The following is a 23948-nucleotide window of genomic DNA, read 5'->3' as shown; positions in this document are numbered from 1 at the left end:
CATCTTGACCTGACCCTGGATTAGCAGTAAGAATATGGATGGATGGATAAAACTATCAAGTGAATAAATTGTATTGTATTTGTTTATATGATTGCAATAATAATAATAATGTCATAATAAAGTGCTTAGATTAAGACTCACCAGCCACTTGTCCAGCAGGTTTTTGACGTTTCCCTGCTCCAACACACCTGATCAAATTAAATGGTCCTCCCAAACAGATTTTTAAGTTCTGCAAAAGCCTGTTAATGACTCATTAATCTGAGCCAGGTGTGTCGCAGCAGGGAAATTTCAATCCTGCAGCACAGTAGCCCGCGAGAAGCAGAGCTGATAAGCCCCGGCTTTGATGGCATGAACAAGTAATGCTGGGCTCACACCAAACTTAAAACAGAAGTCTTTAGGAAATCTTAGGAGTCTTACTAGAGTCACAGCATGTCATCTCCATCGTTAGGTTAGGTTTAAGGCGGTAATCTGCGCTGTTTCGTGTCAATCTTTTCCTAGTCTTGCGTCTGCGGCAACATAAAACAAGTTTGATATTATTTTAAGTAGCAGTGACGTAACACAATCAACAACCAACAGATGAGCTCTGACAAATACAGAAACAGGAATCCAGACAGTCAGAACAACGACAAGCGGACGGGGGAAGAAGAAAAAAAAAGAAAAAAAACTATGAACAAGAACCGGTGATGAAACATTGTGACAGCCTGGACTGTGTGAGTGGCTGGAAACAGTGACACCAGTATCCAATACAATGTTTTTTTATTTACCAGACATAGATTTGGACAGCAACTCACTCCCTCCGGTTTCAGAGCAGTCAAGCCTCCACCAACAGCCACACAAAATGAGCAAACGAGCCCCATTTATCTCTCCTGCTGCTGATTGGACTAAACCACTCTCCCAACAGGTGTTTCTCCAATTATAACAAATTTTCCTGCTAAAATTATCCCATACAAAATCCTAAAAATTATTTACACACCTAAACTATTTACCTAACACCCCAAAAAATAAAGTAAACCCAAAACCAATATACAAATAAATTCCTTTTAACTCCTCGGTCTCATGGTTTCTCCCAAACCATAAAAGAATGCCGAGGCCACCTGAAACCCATTTGCCCGAACGCTGTGGAGTCAGGTGAGTCAACACCATTACACTATTAATTTACCTTTACACTTCACATTTACACACAATACTCCTGTCTATCACCCTCAAAGACTAATGACACTTTCACGCAGACAAAATCAGATATATTAACATTCCATTCTTTAATAAACAACTAAACATTCTGTGTGCGACTGTGCTTCTTTCTTAAGTACCAAACTGTGAATTAAAGTGCAAAAGGGGGTGGAGTGGATGCAAGGAAGTAGATGGCCATTCATCTGTAAAACATGTCTCACCTGAACAAACTGCAGCCATTTCAAGCAACATTTTTTGGTTTATAGACAATTACAGGGCCTATGATCAGCTACTGATAAGTTAAAACGATTATTCTGAGACCAAATTCCACTTTAAAAGAACAAGAGGTGGTGTAAGGTACTACTTGGCCAGTAATGTGCACAGTTTAACTCTTGATTGATAACAGACCACTTTAATGTAGATTCTGCATTTTATTAACAAGAAATGTACTCTAATAAATAAAATAAGTCATGAACATCAGTGGAAATTAAACTTTGTAAATCAACACACAAATCATGTCTTTACTGGACTTTACATACTTTCAATAAACAAGCATGAGACAAACATGAAACCTAAACAGTGGAGCAGCAACATGCCTGGATATCGTTTCTGATTACAGCACGTCTTTATCTGCAGTGTTAATAAATCCGTTAAAGCACTTGCAAAATCATGCTTTCTTTGTTCATTTGGACATACTGTCTCTTGCATTCGCGTACTATGTCGGTTTTACAGCGAGAGGAGGAGCCGCAGACACAGAGAGAAGCTGAGCGAAATGACGCTAACAGATAGCGCGCTCCCGCGGCCGTATAATCAAGTTTTGGCAGACATTCATTTTAGGACACAACACCTGGCAAACGACTTGTATGTTGGAGAGCGCGAGCTGCGGCCGGGTCTCCTTCGTGACATAACAGAACGTTTTTGCCACCAGTTGCATACACCAGCTTCTTCGAGCACAACACAGAAACAAGTAGGCCTACCTGGCTCTTAGTTTCTGGCACCAGCTCCCAAAAAGCTTGCCGTCTCCACCCCTTCTTCTATCCATGCCCAGCGCCACGTGGTTCTAAGGTCGTTGTCAATTAGGACGTCATTCTCTGGCTTCATGAATTTACTCTCCATTTTTTAAAAAATATGTTCGGTGAAACAACCATCGGCTTAGATGCTGCGTTCAAGACCACTCGGAGATGACGTTCACGCTACGTGGAATTTCTGACTTTAACATTGTTCATTGTTTAATTCATTTTCTACAATTCAGAGTCAATTCAGAGTCTCAACCACTTTATACACAGTTAACATTTTTTTTTGTTTGTTTTCTTTCCTGAATCATAGTGAAAAGCCGGAGATCCGGCACGGCGCCGGAATACTTTAAGTCCTGAATATATCACAAAAAATGCTAAAAGAATCTAGTTGTAGTCTAGTAAATAGTGATTCACGGTCTTTGTCTAATCTCAGTCTGAGACTTGGCACTTGTCGTTAGATGTGAGCAGGTGTGAGCTGGTAGTTTTCTAGTCTTTTCCAAATCCTTTTAAAGTCTTCTGATGTAAGCATAACTCATCAAACATCTTATTACTTAAACAGTAATAATACTTGATAACTTTTTAAATATGTCATTACTTAAGTACCTTAAAAATCACTGAATACCTTATTACAAAATCTATGGAGGGCAGAGTCCCACTTGAAATGCATACAAGTGATTTCTACGGCCTCTGGTTTGCATTTTGAAGCCACCACTTCCTGCACAGCATCTGATGACTGCAGTCCTCCACATGGCCAGGTAACGACACTGTGCTTTCAGCTGCACGCCAGCCTGTGGAAAGCAAGTGAGATACAAAGAAAAGAAAAATCAACTACACACAAAAATGGAAAGGCTTGTAAATAACCATTCATTACAGTAATGCTATTTTCAAAAGATGATACCTGATGAGTGTCACCTTTCATCGTGGCCATGTGATTTCACTCAACATCTGCAAGCAAGTCTGAGGCAGGACGGACCATCTGAAATGAATGAGACCAAATCTGGATTGAAACCGCTTTAAATCTACTTCTTAAGGGTAATAAATACTTTTTATGACATTATCTTGGACCTAAGACAGCCAAACACTCCCCATCTTATATAAAACATAAAAAATGACACAGGTATAGAACACTTCATAAGTCAATCATAAATAGTGACATTTATAATGTAGATGGCATGTCATTTCTCCTCTGCTCGGGTGGTGCTCGGCCCTGATGTGGTGAGACTGCCACCAGCTGGCAGAGAGCATCAGCTACTGGCCAACACCATGTTATACAGATTATACATTTACTCTCCCCACAATTTACGTTATCTACACTTAAGTGATTCAATATACGTGTATGTAAAGGACTGCAGTAATATTCTGTGATGCATGGATATGCCACCGTAGCACTAACCATGAACGAGTCCTACGTTTGCATCTGTATGTGGGATTTGAATCCCTGTACTGTCATTCACACTCAATTCAATTCAAACTTTATTTGTATAGCCCTTTTCATACATTGTCATGCAATACAAAGTGCTTTACAGTGTAAAAACATATATTAAAAATCTAAGAGTGGAATAATGCAAATGCTATCTACTTTACATTTGAAATCACACACATTCACACACACACACACACACACACACACACACACACACACACACACCCAAGCGCGCAACACACAGCACAAACAGATGATGCCACTCTTCTTTTCATAGAATTAAAACTATTCTTTCTAGTTCCTGTCTCTTTAACTGAAACGGTTTAAGAACAAAGTTTGAGAGAGAGATCTAAAAGACAAGATAAAAGACGATTGATAAAAGACGATTGGCTTGACACCACTGTGAGGAAGCAATACCTTGGGGACCCATCCACACCATGAGCGCCCCACCAGCAACCACAGAGGCCATCGCCACAGGAGCCGCCAAGATCGGGTCAGGCGAGGGCCCCCACCACAGCCACAGGACTGCAATGCAGGGCCCGTCAGCCATCCCGTCCAGGTCGACCCCCGCAGCGACAACCCTGCAGGCCGGAGAGACAGCCCACGATGTGGAGGATCCCCATGAGGGAACACTGGAGCTAGAGGATAAAAGATAAAAAAAAAGATAAAAGCTGAAAATAAAACACAGTATAAGATACTTAAAAGAGCTTAATAAATCAACGTAATAAGAACAATAAAAGAAAATTAATATATATTAAAAAGTCAATTTAAGACCAAGATACAAATGAGTGATAAAAATAGACAAAATAGATAAATAGATTAATTAAAATAACTGAATAAATAAACTAATAATATTGTTAGTCAAATAACTAAATGATTAAGAAGTTCAATTAAAAGCTAAGCTAAAAAGATGTGTCTTGAGCCTCTTTTTAAAAGCATCTACAGTCTCTGCAGACCCGAGGCCCCCCGGCAGGCCATTCCACAGGCGAGGGCCACAGTATTGGAACGTGGCCTCGCCATGTGTTTTGGTCCTCGCCTTAGGAACGACCAAAAGGCCGGTACCAGAGGACCTCAGGGTCCGCGAGGGTTTGTAGTCTAAAAGCAGGTCAGATAAATAAGAAGGCCCAAGACCATTAAGACATTTATAAACAAGTAAGAGAACCTTAAAATCAATCCTGAAACGCACGGGGAGCCAATGCAGCGATTTTAAAACTGGTGTAATGTGTTCCCGCCCCCTGGTCCTCGTCAGAACTCGTGCCGCTGAGTTCTGGAGTAACTGTAAGCTAGAAGTACTCTTTTTGGGAAGACCAGAGAGCAGGGCATTACAGTAATCTAATTTACTAAAAATAAAAGCATGCATCAGCACCTCCGTGCTGGCAAGAGAGAGAAACGGGCGGACTCTGGCGATGTTTTTAAGATGATAAAAGCCTGTCTTTGTGACATTTCTAATGTGTGGAATAAAGTTCAGCTCAGAGTCGAAAAGAACACCCAGATTTCTCACACACTGAGAAAGTTTAAAGTCTTGTAGTTTGCATGAGATGCTCCCTCTCTTGTCTTCAGGACCGATAATTAAAACCTCAGTCTTGTCCCGGTTGAGCTGTAAGAAGTTCTCTGCCATCCATGACTTTATATCTAAAATACAGTTTAAAAGGGTGTTAACTGGTTCTAGGTCATCAGGAGACACAGCGATGTAAAGCTGCGTATCATCAGCATAGCTGTGAAAAGCAACGCCATGTCTCCTGATCACGTCCCCAAGTGGCAACATGTACAGGTTAAAAAGTATTGGGCCTAAAATTGATCCTTGGGGAACCCCACACTGCATTTCATGGATTCTTGAGGAGCATGTATCCATACTTACGAAAAATTTACGATCCGTGAGATAGGAGTAAAACCATTTAAGAACAGTGCCTGAGAGGCCCACCATACTTCTGAGTCTGTGTATTAAAATCTGGTGATCCACTGTGTCGAAGGCGGCACTAAGATCCAGCAGCACCAGAACAGAAAGTTTCTGTGCATCTAAGTTACACCTAAGGTCATTAACAATCTTTAAGAGGGCCGTCTCAGTACTGTGGTTCATCCTAAAACCAGATTGATATCTTTCTGAAATACTTTGTTCAATTAAAAACTCATTTAATTGGCTAAAAACAACTTTTTCAATCATTTTACTTAAAAACGGTAAGTTGGATACAGGTCTGTAGTTATCAAGAATGTTAGGGTCTAAATTACTCTTCTTCAGAAGGGGCCTGACCACCGCTGTTTTATAGGCAGATGGGAAGACACCCGTCTGAAGAGAGTAATTTACTATGTTTAAAAGCTCAGACTCAAAGAAACCATAAAACCTTTTTAAAAGAGATGTGGGAATTGGGTCTAAAAGGCAGGTAGTTGGCTTTAGCTGGGAGAAAACCCGACCAAGCATCTTTGCATCAACCAGGACAAAACTCTCCAGTGTTTCCTCTGGTAAAAATGCTTCAGATATGTTAAAATCAACATGTTGTTGAGATAAAAGATTCAATCTGATAGCACTGATTTTACCTCTGAAGTGGTCTGAAAAGCCCTCACATGCAGCCTCTGATGCTGGCATGGAGGACTTATTAAAATCTGTGTTTATTAAATTATCTATTGTTCTAAAAAGGAATCTGGGGTTATTTTTATTTTGTGCAATAAGGTCTGAAAAATGGAGGGTTCTTGCTTGTTTTACTGCATTATTATAGATGTACTGTTGTTCATGAAAAATCTCAAAGTGGATGTTTAATTTAGTTTTTCTCCATTTTCGTTCTGCTCTCCTGCATTTCCTTTTTATTTCTTTGATGCTCTCATTTATCCATGGTGATTTGGTTTTATCTTTTATAGATTTTGTTTTTAGTGGAGCAGCAGCATCAATAGCGGATTTAAGTTTGCAGTTAAAATGATCAACAATAAGATCACAGGATGCAGGTAAAAACTGAGCAGAGGTATGATGTAAAATGTTAATAAAATTTGCAGCCACTTCAGAAGTAATATATTGCTTCCTCACAGTTCTCACTGGGGCCTCCCGCTGCCTAAAACTGGTGATGTTAAAAAACACACAGTAGTGGTCAGACACAGCCAGGTCAACAACAGAGGACACACCCGTGGACAGGCCATACGTAATGACCAAGTCCAGGGTGCGTCCTCTGTTATGAGTCGGCTGTGTGACAAGTTGTTTGAAATCCATGCTGTCTAAAAGGTTTAAGAACTCTCTTCCATAAGGATCAGAGCTGTTAAAAATATGTAGATTAAAATCACCAGTTATTAAAATTTTGTCATGACTTGAGTGTATAGATGTTAAAAAGTCAGAGAATTCTTGAATAAAACAGGATGGAGGCTTTGGTGGTCGATAAACTGTAACACATAAAATGGACGGGTTGCTAAAAACAAATGCATGATGCTCAAAAGAAGAGTAACTATATAAAAGGATTGTCTTTGTTAAAATTGAGTTGTGAGCGATCGATGCTGTGCCCCCGCCTCTTTTGCCTCCCCTGGTAGAAAATAAAAAGTTAAAATTTGGGGGAGATACCTCAGTGAGAATAGCCGGGGCGTCGGTGCCAAGCCACGTTTCAGTTAAAAAGAGACAGTCTATCTTGTTGTCTAAAATCAAGTCATTGATGATAAAAGTCTTATTTAAAAGAGATCTGACATTTAAAAGTGCCATGTTAAATACTGTAGGTAGGTTTTTTTGTGTAGTGTTTGGATTATTTGTAGAAACCAGATGGATGGGGCGGAGATGTCTGATTGTGGACCTGGTATGTGGATGGGGGTGCTGGTGATTTCTGCTAGTGATGAGTGCTGGAATGGATTTTACTGGAGGTGAGGGTTTGCGTGGGGATGTGGGGTTGGTATATTGTCAATCTGTGAATGGTTTATGGGAATGTACAGTCAGATTTATGTTTGTGGATAGGAGTCTGGAACCTGTGTGATTTGGATGAATGCCGTCACGTTTGAAAAGATATGGTCTATTGTGAAAAGTTGTAAAATTGTCTACAAATGGAATATTGTGTGTGGTGCAGTAACCTTTAAGCCAGATGTGGAGTTGTTGTACACGGCTGAATTTGACGTCTCCAAACAGGGGTGATGGAAGTGGACCAGAGATGATGCAGTGTTTCTTTAAGCGTATGATGGTTTGGATGAGTGAGATGAAGTCCATTTTTAGAGTCTCTGACTGCTGTAGTTTGAGATCGTTGATGCCTGCATGGATGATGATGGTGGAAACTGATGGATTCTCTTGTGAAAGTTCGTGGGCGGAGTGTGAGATGTCATTGACGAGAGCACCTGGGTAGCAGAATGTGTTACACCTGTTTACACGGACATGTCTGATGATGGAGGTTCCTACAATGAGTGCGTCTGGGTGATGTCCATGGGAGGGATGTAGTAGCTGGGGTGTTGGAGGTGCTGTTGGAGGTGCTGGAGACTGGCGGAGTGGACGGCGGGTGAAAGTTTTCTGCGGAGCTGGTGTGAAGATAGGCATGGAGTGGCGAATCTTGCGACCGGCGGGGCGCTCGTGTACAGCGGGAGGGGAGGCCCGCGGCGCCTGGCGCGGGGACCGAATGGGCCGGGTTCCGTCGCCCAAGGGAGGAAATTCCTCAAGGCCGAAGAGGTCAAATCTGTTCTGCAGATGTATGTGGTCGGGCGGAGGTGCGCCGGAGCGACGCCCCCCTCTCCCCCGTCGAGGACCGGCGACAGACCAGGGTTCCTCCTGGGACGGTGTGGAGCTCATTGGGATCCTGGGCCTGGCTCCAAGTTGTGCCCAGGACCCGTGCGCGGTGGCTGCTGGTGGACGGACCTCAGCTGTCGGATGGTGGTCGACGTCCCCAGGCTCACCACGGGATGCGGCTCCGACGACGCTCGGTGTTTGGAAGGGAGCCGCGACGTCAGTCTCCTGGGAGTCCGGCTGCGCTGCTCCGATGATAATGGTGTCCAACAGGACCTCGGCTTCCCGGATCTGGTGTAGATTGGAAATCCTCCTCTCCAGCTCGGATATTTTCCCAGCCATGTGCACACAGTCCACGCAGCCAGACGAGGGTGGAGAGGTTAGTGATGCCATTATTGTCTCGGTTGATGTTAGCTGTTATGAGCTAGCTAACAGTAGTTGGGGCTGGCTGACAGCAGGTAATCTGGCGTGTCGCCACTTAAATCCCAGTCACTTAATTCAACCTCCTTTTGTTTAACTAACCTCAGATTTCAGAGCTAATTAGGTTCAGGTATTAAAGAAAGATTATTTTTTCCCACTCTGGCTGTTGGCAGAAGTGTGGAAGCAGGTTGTGAGCTAAACCTCTGAAAGAGGAGAGTTTTGCAGAGCTTCTTTCTTGTTCGGCCACTCTGTAGTCAGTTTGTCTCTTAGTGAATTCTCTTATTAAGCAATAAGACGCTTCATGCTGTTTCCAATGAGTTTGCAGTTTTGTGCTGGTCTAAGTGACCGCTGTACTAGCAGTTCATGCCTGTTAGGAAGCTACTACTCTGTAGTCATGAGGCCTTTTTGCAGAGAGACACAGACCCATCAGGATGTCATGTAATACAGTGATCTGTGACAGAGACGGTTTCTAACAAGAACAAGTACTTCCATCTGATAACCGATATCTCCAGAATATTAGTATACTGACCGAGTTACTTAGACAGAGTTTTGGATGTGTAGTCAACACAGTGTACGCGGAGCAGAGACAACCTCCGGGACAACTTACTGCTTCAAATGAAAAATCCAATTTGATCATTTTTGCTTTAACCCTTGACAGGACTGAAGTCATCAGATAATTTTAATATGGTCATAAAACATTTTATTAGCTACATATAGAATGAAGATGCATACTTTGAGGGAATATGTAAATTGTGATAATACTGAAGAGAAAACATTAAGTCCTTTATCATTTTTAAGGAAAATTAATTAACATTAGTTCCTAATATTTTAAAGTCATAGGAACAAGCTTTAAGCAGTCTCTTTTAGATCAGTGTTTCCTCTCAAGATATTTTTCTTGAAAATGCTTCAATGAATTCAAACAATTCAGACGACCTGACGTGAAACAGAAGATAGTTTCTTTTACTGTCCATGCACCAACAAGACGACTGTGGAAGCATGCAGCTGAATGTTGATGTATAAATGTTGTAATATGTAGTCCAAATATGGACATAATTTAAATGTACTGCATGAAAAACAGCTGACAGTGTGTCAAGTTTTCATACATTTCGTGCAGAGTCAATTCAGAGTCTCAACCACTTTATACAGTTAACATTTTTTTGTTGTTTGTTTTTTTTTTAATCATAGTGAAAAGCCGGAATACTTTAAGCCCTGTTCTCACCAAGATAGTATAAATCAGCTGTTCGTGGTCCTTCGTTAGCTGAGTCTCGCAACGTCTGAACTCCTGCAGCCAGCTGATCATCTGGGCTTCCTGTGGGAGGAGACAGACCCTGAACCATGCCTGAAACACAAAGCTGCGCCTCACCATGTACCTTCATCTCCGGATCGGCCAGTTGGTGCTTCAGCAGCTCATCATCTCCGGCGTCCCCCTTCAGACACACAGAGGCCAATCAGGTCACGTGCTTTGATTAGTGAAAACCTCAGATTTTTCACGCGCTGTGACGTCACAGTACAGAGCAGTCAGATAATCATGAACTCTGTTCATTTATAATTATTTAAAAAACAAAACTGAATGTCCTGATATTGACAAACATCATAAACACGTAAACAATGATGTCGTTTTCAACTACATTATTTAACTTCATAGTGCCATTCTGGAAAATCCAGAAACATCATTACTTTATCTTCCCTGCCAACTCTCACACATTTCAGTGGCTTTTCTGATGCCACACCTCCCATTTCTCACGTTGAAATACACATCAAGTGCAACGCCCGTGTTCTGTCAGATCAGCATACATAGTGCAAACTGCCCCTAACCCGCATGCGTATTAACGTAATGTGTGCTACTGTGATGCATTCCGAGTTAAGGGAAACTCTGGGTTTTCGGTTTCACAAAGCGAGTTCAGTGTAACTCTGAGTCAGTTACCACAGCAACAGACTTGGTAACGCTAACATGCTCGCTGGCAGGTTTTCTTCTACTAACCGGAGTTTCTCCTCTTTAGCTGCAGACTGAAGGAAATGTTTGACATGGTGTGCCCTTTTCTTGAAGAGCCAGTTGACATCGAAGGACAAGACACTGCAGATATCGATGTGGTGGAAAGGGTGATCAGACCCTGCCTGGATGTTTTATCATTCCCTCACTGTGCTGAGCGTTACTTCGTTTTTTTCCCAAAGGGAGTTTTCTTTATAACGTCGGTGATGCTGAGCATATTTCAAAGGCAGCAGTCTGTCGGACAGCGAGAACTGTCACTCTTACACTGAAACCTTTGCTCTACACTTTAGTGGTGTTTCCAAATCACAGACCAACAAGATACAAAGAACACATCAGTTAATCTGATATATTTTAGGGTTTCCAGGTGTGATTGGCTGCATAGATGGACTCAGGTTCCTATCACAGCTCCTTCAGTAGATGAAGGAGATTATGTGAATAGGAAGTCTTTCCACAGCTATAATGTGCAGGTAAATCGTAGCCTTTAGAATCCCAGATACTTCACATTACAGCTACTTCAGCTAATTACTGTTCTGTCCTTTGAAGATGAGATGCAGCCCACATCGTCAGTAATGTGGAAGCAAAGTGGTCTGGGTCTGTGACGACCCTCCAGTCTTTCCTGAGTGTAAACAGAGCGCTAGATCTGCCCGTGGTGAGTTATTTACATTAAAATCAATATTTTGTTCGACCTATCACAACTAAAAATGTAATATTGTGTCCTGTATTATAGGAGAGTTTGATGGTTACCTGCTGGGTGACAGAGGGTACCCCTGCCAGCCGTATTTGCTGACCCCTGATCCTGAGCCCGGCTTGGCTCACTGCAGGACTCCAGCCGGGGCAGAGATGACTATTGGGATGCTTAAGGCCCGCCTCCAGTGCCTTCGTAGGCTCAGAGCGGCCCCAGATAGGGCATGTGACATTATTGTGGCATGTGTTGTTCTCCACAACATCGCCACAATGAGAGGAGCAACGTCCGACTCAGCCACTGAATGCAGCTGATGATGAAGATCCTGACCCCCTGCTGAAGCACAAGATGGAAGAGCAGTCAGAGACACGACATGCCACCATCTCTCTGAGTGATGCGTCAAGACATAAAGAAATAAAGACATAAATACATTATGCTGTTTGTATTATGAAGTCTGATTAACTGATAGATGTTATTTCAAGTTGTAAAACCTCTACAGTCTATAATCTTTCAAGCTGGAATCTTTAAACTTGATCATGTTTTAATACTCTTTCCCTACACTGGAACTTTAGTTATTGCATTTAATCTATTTTAGTTTAGCTTTTCTTTCTGTCTTTATTGAATTCATTTCATTTCTTTTAATCTTTGTTTTTTTAATGCACTTGTTTTGTTTTCTGCACCCTGCTGGAATGTTTTATGCAAAGCACTTTGAATTATCTTGTACATGAAATGTGCTGTACAAATAAATTTGCCTTGTCTACGGGTCTCTCTGAACCCTCCCTCTCGGTGGCGGCTGATAAGGTGTCTTCATCCTCCTGTAACGCAAATCAAATGACTGCATGTTCTACTCTACCCCATCATTAAAAATCTGTGGAGTATGAAGAGTACGTACAACTGCATGGAGGTGTGTTATGGCAGAGGGCTCCACCGGACAGATTACACCATCTACAACTGGTAGAAAATGAAGATTAAACCAGTTACAATTATAACCCCAGCTAGGAAAGTAGCTAGCCTAATTAAAGTCTAGTTTTAACACATCACAATTCATCAAATATACAACTGTTACCTTAAAATAAATTCCATCTGAAGGACCACTTAGAATAAAAAAAGAAACTACCATCAGTCACAAAGAACTGTCCTACAAGAAGACCAGCCATGTTGTGTCTGAGATGGATGTGTGTGCATCACTGGTGGCCCTAGCACGTCACAGGCACACACTGGGCATGGTGTGGCCTCAACACAGCTGGCAGACACCTGGCTAGATGCTGCCTCAACCTTTAAAAGACAAGAATTGGACAACAAAATCATTACATACCAACATAACATTTCCACATTAAACTACCCACAAAGCCACAGGAAAATATACACAGATCATAAACTTGAAAACAAGGTTCACTGACACCAACTTTGGGGGAAAAGGACAACGTTCTTCATAACAAAAAGCAAAATAAATAAAATCAAATCAGGGAATTGTAGAACCTTGGACATAACATAAAACATTCACACACGCACACACACACACACACACAGCCTATCAATAATAAAACCTGTAAAAACATATACTGTATAATAGCAAAAATAAATAACATTCATAGCTACAAAGCTTTACATAACATAACAACAAAGTACTTCTTTAACTACAACTGTTAACACGGGAGCAAACAGGAAGAGCATTACGCGAGCCTGTGACAAAATGGTCGTCACAGACGATATTCAAAGCTTCGCCATGAGCACAACCACCAAACAAGAGACCAACGCAATTAAATAAATTCTTAAAACATTTCCATTCACAGTTGTAGCCAATTATATCAGTAAACAACTTGAAATCACTGCATTACATTTATGCTACCAACCGTAATCGCAACGCGGAAGAAAACTCCAGACTAGACACAATACATAGATTTATTAATCACGAAAACATCAAACAGGCATGTAACTAAGCTGGCGACATATAACTAAACTAACAGTCCGCCTACGTTACAAATTATGTATTAAAAATAAATATATTCTAACTACAGAAACTCCTCTAATATAGCGACGCTACAATTCTGACTTAATAGCGATAAAATTAAGTTACTAAGTGACCAACTAACCGCAACACAGCCAACTAAACTACACCACAATACGTAAAATACATATGTACTGATTAATTCTAAATACAGCCCGAGTTTACAGCACTCAGTACAAACATGTACATTTGCTGTTGTGTTGTTTTAAGAAACCCCCCCATAGTTTAGCAGACATGAAAACAACATCACATTTACATCAGCAAACTACTTTTGAATAAAACTTACCTCTTCTCACTTAAAGTACGCAACAAAAGAAATAATCCACCAAAAGAAAAATAAATTCTCTTTTGAGAAAAAACGTTTGTCTCTCCCGCAACAAACTAAAGCAGCAACCGTTACAACACTCTGCCAAATCTGTTCAAATTTTTTTCAACCAATCCCTGTCCACTAGGAAAAAAAATACCCCGCGGCTATTGGACACGCTAACGTGACGTCATCACGTTAGCCCCGCAGTGCCTGACGGGAAATGTTGGACTACCTTGAGCGCATTTTCATACATTTTAGTAAACATAGACAGTTCTACAAATAAATATCCTTCAACACCGCTTTAAAATTAACCTGTATAAATAACTAACACTCTGCTTCTTCATATTTTGCAAAATCAATTCTAACAAGGCTTATTTTAATACCACTTCGTTCTTTATGCAGAAAACTACTATACCGTAGCATGGTGACGTCATCCATTCGCTACAGACAGCCACAGCGCTGCCATCTGCTAACAAAAACAAATACCACATTCTACGAGACTGCTTTTGGGGAACGCTGCTGGAATCATGTCTCCACCCATCTTTCCTATTCAAATATATATTACATACTAGTTAAATATGTACTTGTTCAAAGTATTCAAACCCCTTAAAGAGCAACTGGCAGGTTAAGAGCATGATTAATGGTTTGGATTATGCATATTTTATAGTTAATATCTATTTAGTTTTTGTTGAAGTCCGTGAATAAGAAAATAAAGAAATCGGTTATGGACTATTAAAAACTGCTCAAATGACTGTAAAAATCTGTTTTGCCGGAAGTGACGTCACGTAAGGGACTCTGTTATGTACGTTATTGCTAACACAACAGTTATGGCTAACACAACGGAACGGAATGGGCGTGAGATTATGGAGGAAGAAGAAGATAATTTTATTTTTAGAAGTGAAGGACCGGATCCATACAGTTTTGAACCTGAAGCTACAAACAGAGTCACTGACAACCAGCAAAGGAGATCGTTGACGGGAAACAGGCAGCAGATTCAGTCATGGGCAGCTGAAAACATCTGGAGGATTAATCAAACAGCATGGTAAGCGATACAAATGTTTCGTAAATTTTCTTCCACATTAGCCTTCTGAATTGGGCAAGTAATACCTGGTTATGCTGCAGACCAGTGAAAAAATACAGTGTTTGCAATAGCAAATAGATTTTAAAGCCTTTTACTTACTGCAGCCGATAGGAAGACATCCCTGTCCTGCCCCGCCCTGACAGGTTTGTTTTAAAAATCACGTTTCGCCACAAAAAAAACAACTTCAAGCTGCTACTATGTCACTAGCGATTCGTGACAAAACATTGGTTAAATAAAATAGTTCTGTGGCAGATAATGCCTATAAAAGCTGTGCAATGGCTACCCCGTTCACACAGTTGTAGACAGAAAAGCGCTGTTCTAATCAAATCATCTGATGATACGTAGGCTAGTGCCCAAAGTAGCCTCGCTAAGGCTCCATCATCTAATCCACGTCGGGTAGCCTAATTAACAGCGCAAAACAGTCATTTTAGACTATAAAAAACTTTCTGAATTGTGTTGATTGATCAAGGAATACCAGAGTTATAATCTTTTTTCTGAAGTTGGTCAGACTGGATGTGCGTGTAGTGCGCAAAAAAAGCCCACACTGTTCTAAACTCATAAATACCTCATAGAATGTACGTGCTGTAATGTCTTAGTTTTACCAGCACTCTCTAAACTTAGAAGCAGACTATTTCAATGCGGTATTTAAATACGCTTAAAAAAAAAAAAAAAAAAAAACTGGAAGAAAATTTGTTGCGCCAGGATGCTGGTTCCATGACGAAGGATGGATCTGCGCACTGGCTGAGCAGATCCATCGCTTGTTTTTTTTTTGTTTTGTTTTTTCGCTAAACTTACCTTTTTTTCTAATCCAACACTTGGTCTCAGCTTTTTCAGGATGTGTATAATTTTGCACTTTTTTCCCAATGATAAATAAAGCTTGATTCTGAGGTTTAAAGATATTGTTAAAACAGAAAAACTATTTTTAAAACTGGATTGTAAACCCTTCTGAATAATGGTCATTCCACATATGATGCCATGTGCACTGCAGTCTTAACACTTTATCCCCCAAACAACAGAGCCCACAACTCTCACCCACAATTGGTAATCCCTCTTCCCCCTATATTCAGCAAGGCCAGTGACAACAGAAAAAAGGGCATCTCAGCTTTATGTATTACATGAAATGTTTCAGCATGTTATAAGCAGCTATGACTACGGATGAAATATAAACATTTAATTTTTAAAGCCTGTATGTAAAAGTAAAAAAAATAAAAATCTTTACATGGTTGAACATATATTTACAACACTGTATCTACATTTAACAACAGAAATTCTTTAACAGCATGTTATCTAATTACAGGTGTTTATGTGGACACTGTCAGCCCATGAGCAGTGCGGAGGAGAGCATATGCTGCAGGGAGATTCCTGCAATTTGGAGCCTCGTCGAAGACCTCCATCCACAACCCGAAGGCATTACTTGTGTGGGACAGCATCCTGGGTTCTCTGCATGCTGTTTGAACCCCTGGGTGCTTCAGGTGGCCTACAGCGCTTTCAAGCAGGAACATGGTCCACTTGATCTGACCCAAAATGAACAGTTCAGGTATACTGCCTACAGGCAGATGGTACGCTGGGCACATGGAGTGCTTGGACGACATGTGAGGAAACCTCTTCCAGCATGTGTTGTCTCAGCAATCCGGTTAGCTTTCCCTGATGAACATGGTGTCTACCAAGGTTTCAGATGGCCTGACCTGTAACACATACAAGACATGTCTTCCTATTCTGTAAATTGTAATAATAAATAAAATATTTTGCTTCCATCTCAATGTCATCTTTCTGTTATGATCATCTTCCTGGATTTATTTAATAAGTTCTAATTATTAGAAGCAAAACATCTTATTTAAACTTGTTGCTAGAAGTAAATAAAGCTCAATTAATTTACACAGTCATACAGGAATTACAAAGAGAGAATAGAGATAGAAAATACACTCTGAAATACACAGGCACATATTAGATGGTCCAGAATCTTATGGATTATATAATTCTGCGGGAAAATAGATGGCCATTATTTGAAGAAAATGTGCGCGATGCCTTCAATTATTTACCATATGATGGCTCCTTCTTTACTGGACGCACAGTGAATCCACCTTTGCAAACGGGATTAAATATGTTGAAACTGTCCTCAATAATAAGTAGTAAAAAGGGGACAATTCCGTTTTATAAGAAAAGGTTATAAACAGGTTAAAAAACAGAGAGAAAAACTTACTCTGCTCGTCTCCCGTTTCCGATGGGCGGCCCGCGGCTTCCCCGGTGAAGGCAGACGTGATGGGGCACCTGCTGCTGCTAGCATGCTAGCCGTAGCATGAACAGTGGGAACTGCATCAGACCTTAAACGCACTGACCTCATGGTCTTGTACCCCATCTTAAACGCAGTTAGGTCACTAGGCATATAGTCCGTTTCCACAAAGTGTGCGCTGCAAATGACGGAGTTTTTGGGATGAACGGACTTGAAAGTGAAGTCTTGGCGCCTAGCCTGGACAAACCTGACCCAGGAGCGAAAGGTGGGGCTCTTCTTGTTAGGGAAACTGTGGACACGATGTCCAGAGAGACTTGAATTTGTGCAGGATGCACAAACACAAGTATTCACCATGGTGATGTTCCAGAAATCTTTAGTTTTACTATTAGAAGTCTGGAGTAAAAAACACAGCCGATGCCTACGGTAAACTGAGCTGATAGCCGCTGGCGTATGGGCTCGTTTACCTTACATGACGTCAGGTATCACGTGACAGGAAAAGTTATGTTTTTTAAAGCACTGGATCGCAGACGAGCTGAATTAAGTGCAATTACAAAAAATGAAATTTTAAGAAGCTTTTATTTATGCCACAGTGTCTCTCGGACTTTTTCAAAACGTCATATTGTGGAAAATTCAACCTGAAAGATGCTCTTTAAGCCCGACGGATCCACCAGTCGGTCGAAGAGGTGTTAACACAAGTTCACGTGTGTAAAAAAAATTACTTTAGTGATGTAAGGACATTTTATTTATAATTTGTCTCAAAGAAGAATCCCTAACACCACTAAATCAACTCTTCAAGTGCATTTGGTCAACAAAGTATTTGTTTAAAAACAACTTCAAAATAAGTATGCAAGAAACAACAGCGCCACCATTACGAGTAACACCCTAAACAAAATGCACCCCAACATATTGGGTATCAAATGAAACTAGAAAAGCTGCAATTTCATATGATACCAAGCATAAAAAGATATTCGCCAAGCACCTCACGTCAGTCTCAAAACAAACACAAAGCTAACCTTTGCATATCACAGCTAGCCTTATCAGATAGCATGTTTATCACCAAATACACCAAATCCCAAAGCTATTCTCACAAACAGCGATATTTTTTATTTCCTTACCTTTTCGTGGTCATTTTCAGACTATCCACACTGTTCTTCAACCAAAATTCACAGCATAGTAATCCATAATGTGAAACTGCATCATGCGCTAACGTTTACTTTCATTCACAGCCATTTTGTTGTGGGTCTTGGCAGTGTCAATAAAGTTTAATCAAATTCTTCACCTGCGAGCTTTTCTATGGAGGACGTAAAGTGAGACAATGAATTAATTAAATATATCATTCAATAATTACTTAAATGTGTCATTAAATAATTAAAATGATAATTAAATACATAAATGTGTAATTAAATAATTAAAATGATAATTAAATACATAAATGTGTAATTAAATTATTAAAATGATAATTAAATACATAAATGTGTAATTAAATGATTAAAATGATAATTAAATACATAAATGTGTAATTAAATGTATCATTAATTAATTAAAATACAAATTAATATATGTAAAAACATATATAATTATTTCACTATTTAATTAATTATTTATCTATTTCATTATTTCACTATTTAATTAATTATTTATCTATTTCATTATTTCACTATTTAATTAATTATTTATCTATTTAATTAATTATTTCATTATTAAATTAATTATTTATCTATTTCATTATTTCACTATTTAATTAATTATTCATCTATGTAATTAATTATTTCATGGTCCACTGCCATAATCATTAATTTATTTTATCTGTCAGCCTAGCCCATCAAACTCAGTGGGCGGGGCTAACCAGCGCATGTAGCGAGGAAAGCAGAGAATATGTTGAAGTTGTTGGACTCATTTAGTCACTTTCCGACCAAAATATTGACCACAGAGTGACTGAAAGTTTAGAAGTACTCCACAGCTTCTCTGGTACCATGATACAACAAGCAGAACACACAGGGACCGGGACGTTTGGAGTTTGACCCGACGGCAGTTCTGGAGAACCAAGTAGAAGTTCTGTTTAGAGATTCCACGATCAAACCCGCTGCTTCTCTCAGCAGCTCCTTCACGTCACATACTGTCCAATATTCTGCGTTAATAAAAGTTTGTTCTATGGGTTTGTTTAACAGAGTATCTGAACCAACGTAGAGGTGAATAACGCCACACAGTGTATTGAAATGTGTTCACTAGCTCTGCATTGATCCATTATCTGGAATGTATTTGTCTTGACTTGTGGAAAGAGCAACCAATCAGGCGTCAGGAACCGCCCACTGAGTTTGATGGGCAAGGTTGACAGATAAAATAAATTCATGATTTTGGCAGTGGCAGAGCGTCAAAACAAATACATTCCAGATAATGGATCAGTGCAGAGCTAGTGAACACATTCCAATACACTGTGTGGCGTTATTCACCTCTACGTTGGTTTAGATACTCTATTAAACAAACCCACAGACCAAAATTTTAATAGCAACCGCCAAAAATCAGGCAACGTGTGAGGTGGAGAAAATTTCAGGGGCTATACCACTGGCGGACAGTGCCTTTGGCAAAGTTCAAGAAGGAAGTGTCCTCTCCTATCTCCTCCCAGCATGGAGCCCACCTAAAACATGTTTGCATTCCACTGCAACACCACGACCATCTGTACCTCCCTCCAATTACTTCTTGGGCCCCACCAAGTGCTGCTTTGTACTGAGCCATCATCAGCAACTCCACATGATGTCTCTGGAAACATCACATGACATGGCCCACCGAACTGAGGAGAGCACAAGGCAGCAAAGCTCTCTGCAGGAATGGCACCTCTTAAGGAGGCTGCGTGTGACATCCTCTAGATTTAGGTATGTGCACTTTTCACCCAACAGGATATATAGTTGTAAACAAACATGATGATCCTGTCGGAATAAGAAACTGTGTTAAATATGATTTTGTTTTTAAAACTTTGCCTTCATATAAACATCTTTTTCAGAAACCGCAGCCTAGCAGACCTTATGCATTTTGGTTTTAATAATAGTATAGTGTTTATATATATATATATATATATATATATATATATATATATATATAATTGTACTGTTTAATTATATACTGTTTATCCATGTGATGTGCTTCAGAGAAGTTTGCCATGTGAGAGGACAGTCATCGGCAGAAAGCTTGGCCGTTCGAATCTCCCGATCAGGCTACAAAACTGCCGACATGAAGAGAGGCCTCGAGCTGGAGCCTAAGGCAATAGAGGAGTATTGTCTGGCGAGGGACGTCAACCACTACCCATGTGGCTTCATCATTCATCCCGATGCGCCGTGGCTTGGGGCTTCACCAGATGGTCTGATCTACGACCCAAAAGCTGAACCTGCATTTGGACTGGTAGAGGTGAAGTGTCCTCATGTCAGAAGCTATGTGGACTGCACTTACCTCAGGGTCTCTGATGACATACTTCAGTTAAAAAAATCACATGCCTACTACTGGCAGGTGCAGGGGCAACTTTTATTAAGTGGATTTGAATGGTGCGACTTTGTAGTCTACACCTAGGATGACCTGTTCATTCAGAGGATTTACAGGGATGATGAAGTTCTACAAGCTATAAAAGAGAAAACTGATTATGATGCTTGCACTGCTTGTAAACAGAGGTGGGTAGTAACGTGGTACATTTACTCCATTACATTAACTTGGGTAAGTTTTTACAAAAAATGTACTTTTTATAGTAGTTTTAAAACGGTGTGCTTTTTACTTTCACTGAATTATACTTATAAATTAACACTACTTTTACTCCATTACAATTGCATGCATTCCACTTGTTGCTTCTATTTTTTGGCCATTTATTAATATGAATCAGTTTTGTTACACGACTTCCACATGACCATCTCAGAAAACAAACATACTGTGCTGGAGGCTACGTCAGTTTTATGGAGACTGTTTTAATGTGATGGATGTTTTATTCATGTTCATTTTTTTCATCACTGTTTCAGTTATTGATTTTTAGTTAAAAAGAATATATCTGATGTTGTTGTCAGTATTTTAGTAGTTTTTTCAATAAGTACTTTTTAGTCTAACTAGAGTAATTATCTGGATGACTAGCTTTGACTTTTACTTGAGTCATATTTTTCTCATGTAACAGTACTATTATTTCAGAATTTTTGGCTTCTCTACCCACCTCTGCTTGTAAATAACAAACAAACACAAAACAATTAAAATTCCACCGTTTGTGTCCCAAAGGAAGGCTGTGAGATCGCCTTTTTTATTGCATCAAAATGTTTAAAACAGCAATAACAATATCACATTCAATGACTAACTATTCTACAATAATCACTTGCAATGTCAGATTTGATTGTTCTACTTTGCCCAAGCCTTAAGCAAGGGGCCATTTTCGTAGTTCAGCAGGAGACATGCAACAACGTACAGCTGATTAATGTTACCAAACATATTCAAAGGAATGACTGAATCAAATAACTTGTGTTCTTTCAATCTTCGAATCACACGCTCCACATGCACTCTGAGGTGTGCGATTGCCTGCGTTTCCCTGACCTCACTCTCAGGCATTTGATGTCTTCCTGAAAGAAATGCAGGTCTGTACATCTTACAGGGCACACAGTTGTCCATCAGGAAGCCTCTGTCCACCATGATCGCTGAGTCTGGACGGAGAAGCTTGCAAAGACCTGATTCCACAAACAGCTGCTTGTCGCTGATCGAACCAGCATAGAGGGGAGAAACAAAGGTCACTGGACCATGTGGTGCTATACCAGTCATTCCTTTCAGGGTGCAGTGGGACTTGTAGTTTGAGTAGACCTCACTCTGTAGCAAGGGAGAAGAAGGGGTTTGGCACCTCAGCTCAGTGCAGTCCAGAACCACAGTGGTGTCAGCATAGTCTCTGAACTCTACAGGTAGGTACTCCCGGATCCTCTCTTGTGTCATCCAGATTCTCTGTGCACCCAGGACAGAAAGCAAAAAATTGCTCCATGTGAGAATTATTCTGCTCACAGTAGATTGGTGGATTTGATAGCGGTCAGCCAGGTCCCTCTGCTTCAGTACAAGGGCCGGGTAGTTCAGGAACAGGAACATCTCATCTATTGGGTGTAGAGCCTGTCCCTGTGAAATACACAAGATAAGAAATAAATGGTTGGCTGTACTACTTTATTGTGCTCTAGTTGGAAAATCACATAATTACAAATAAGGCCTACCGTGGGAGCACTCAGTCGTCCAGCATCATCAGCAGTTAAGCTGGTCGCTCGGACCATGTATTTCAGTGATGGTTGAATGACCTGCCAAAACCGCATCAGGTGGTCATAAGATGCAAACCTGGAAACAGATGGAGACCTAACTTCACCTGAGGGACATTCCATTTTGTTTTATTTATTATTTTGAAAATTACCATAAGCAGGATAAATGTTAACCAAACTACATTAGTCAGATATTCAGTCATTTTTTTCCCCACACGCTGTGTAAATTTTTTTTAGATAGACATTTATTTATGCCTCAGTGGGGTAATTCATAGTGCTGTAGACAGCTGTACAATTTCACAGTAAACAAGTAAAAAATATATGAATAGATAAACAAGTTGTGTATACAAATATATATATACACAACTACAATATAAATACATCAACACTGCTGTGAACAGGCCTAATTGTGGAGTCTGACAGCAGAGGGGAGGAAGGACCTGCTGTATCTCTCCATTGATGATGCTTTTGGTGTTCTTGACCTTCATCTGCGATCTGAAGTAAACCTTCCTGCTACGAGCAACCACCTGTTAGACCGGGGTCTTATTAATTTGTATTTCAGAATACGCTTTTAATTTCCATGTTCATGGAGTCTAACAAGTAAACCAGTCTATCCAAATATAAGAAGACGACCCCTCATTTCCCCTTGATGTTTCACTCTCAGCAGATATCTGCATCTGATCATCCACCTGGCTGCTTACTACCTGCAGATTCTACAGGTGAAGCTCCTGCAAACTTCAGTTATACTGAGGGGTTACCTTATGAAATAAATGCTTAACATTTTCACAGTACAGGGCAGCCCCTTTCACCCTGCTGCTGTCAGACCTTACAATCAGACCTGCTCACAGTCGACAACATGTAAGCTAGATGTTTACAGTAAGCAATAAGCAGAAAGCAATATACCATCTCCTGTGCTATAACTCAGCTCTTTAATTTTCACCAATATAAAAAATAAAATAATGGAGCTCCTCTTGTGACACTGTATTATCATCATCATCATCAACAACATTATTATTATTAAGAAGAATAGACTATGCATTATGTAGCGTGGCTATGTATTATTATTATTATTATTGCTGTTATCGTTATTATTATCACTTTATTTCTAAAGAGGGGCTCCATGTAACTGGTCTAAAAGTAGAAGATAACTAACAAATGTACTTACCGGGTGAAAAAACGAATGTCCACATGGGACCCATCAAATCGCTGTATCCCGAAACGTGACAGGAACATCTGCTCCAGCTGCTGCCTTAGTGGAGCGACTTCCTCTCGTAGCCTCTGCTTTTCCTCCAGCACACTGTCCACAACGGCAGGATCCGGACCCACGCAGTAGTCGTGATCGTGTGCACAATCTGGTTCCCCAGTTTCCACATTCTCTGGTTCTCTAGCTGTGCGTTCCCACACAGAAAGTCTTCTCTCACCAAGAGAAAAGTTGTTCCACGGAAATAAAAGTGGAACGGCGCCGGGTCTCAGCGCCTCCTCTTGCCTTCCTTACTCGGCTCTTTGACATCTTGCGCTGTAAAGTGTCGACTGCATACACGGGTGTGTGGAGTGATGGTGAGATTATCCCTTCTGATGTTCACCATCCATCTCTTCCGTTGTTGATCCTCCGAGGGAAACGTGTGGAAACTGATGGTTGAATTGTATTTAGCTGACGAGGTAACAATGGAACACAGCAGTGTTCAGCTGTCCACCTTTCACGCCGCTGAAAC

General features: G+C 40.5%; 1 protein-coding gene and 2 long non-coding RNA genes across 3 annotated transcripts; all 3 read right to left on the bottom strand.

The window, feature by feature from the left end:
• Positions 1–9957: 9957 nt before the first annotated feature.
• Positions 9958–11725, bottom strand: LOC121636179. Its single transcript, XR_006009674.1, has 3 exons — positions 11430–11725; positions 10066–10122; positions 9958–10004 (listed from the first exon to the last, which is right to left on the bottom strand). It is a non-coding gene; the product is annotated as an uncharacterized LOC121636179 (long non-coding RNA).
• A 4125-nt stretch (positions 11726–15850) lies between these two features.
• Positions 15851–17641, bottom strand: LOC121636182. The gene is made up of 2 exons (XR_006009678.1): positions 16964–17641; positions 15851–16448 (listed from the first exon to the last, which is right to left on the bottom strand). It is a non-coding gene; the product is annotated as an uncharacterized LOC121636182 (long non-coding RNA).
• A 3711-nt stretch (positions 17642–21352) lies between these two features.
• On the bottom strand, positions 21353–23746 carry LOC121636181. Its single transcript, XM_041979454.1, has 4 exons — positions 23658–23746; positions 23402–23533; positions 22198–22315; positions 21353–22105 (listed from the first exon to the last, which is right to left on the bottom strand). The coding sequence occupies exons 1-4, from the start codon at positions 23744–23746 to the stop codon at positions 21353–21355; spliced, it is 1092 nt and encodes a 363-aa protein (XP_041835388.1).
• Between the last annotated feature and the right edge of the window lie 202 nt (positions 23747–23948).

Source organism: Melanotaenia boesemani, unplaced genomic scaffold, assembly GCF_017639745.1.
Source record: "Melanotaenia boesemani isolate fMelBoe1 unplaced genomic scaffold, fMelBoe1.pri scaffold_183_ctg1, whole genome shotgun sequence".
NCBI classification, from domain to species: Eukaryota; Metazoa; Chordata; class Actinopteri; order Atheriniformes; family Melanotaeniidae; genus Melanotaenia; species Melanotaenia boesemani.
This window is presented reverse-complemented; position numbering and strand designations above follow the sequence as displayed.

Bases quoted from the DNA above. Each gene is read 5' to 3' on its own strand.
- LOC121636181 (XM_041979454.1), bottom strand. From the start codon at position 23,746: ATGTCAAAGAGCCGAGTAAGGAAGGCAAGAGGAGGCGCTGAGACCCGG. The intron at 23,534-23,657 runs GTGAGAGAAGAC...CGTTGTGGACAG, and splicing joins GTGGAACAACTTTTCTCTTG to TGTGCTGGAGGAAAAGCAGA. The intron at 22,106-22,197 runs GTAGGCCTTATT...TGTATTTCACAG, and splicing joins GACGACTGAGTGCTCCCACG to GGACAGGCTCTACACCCAAT.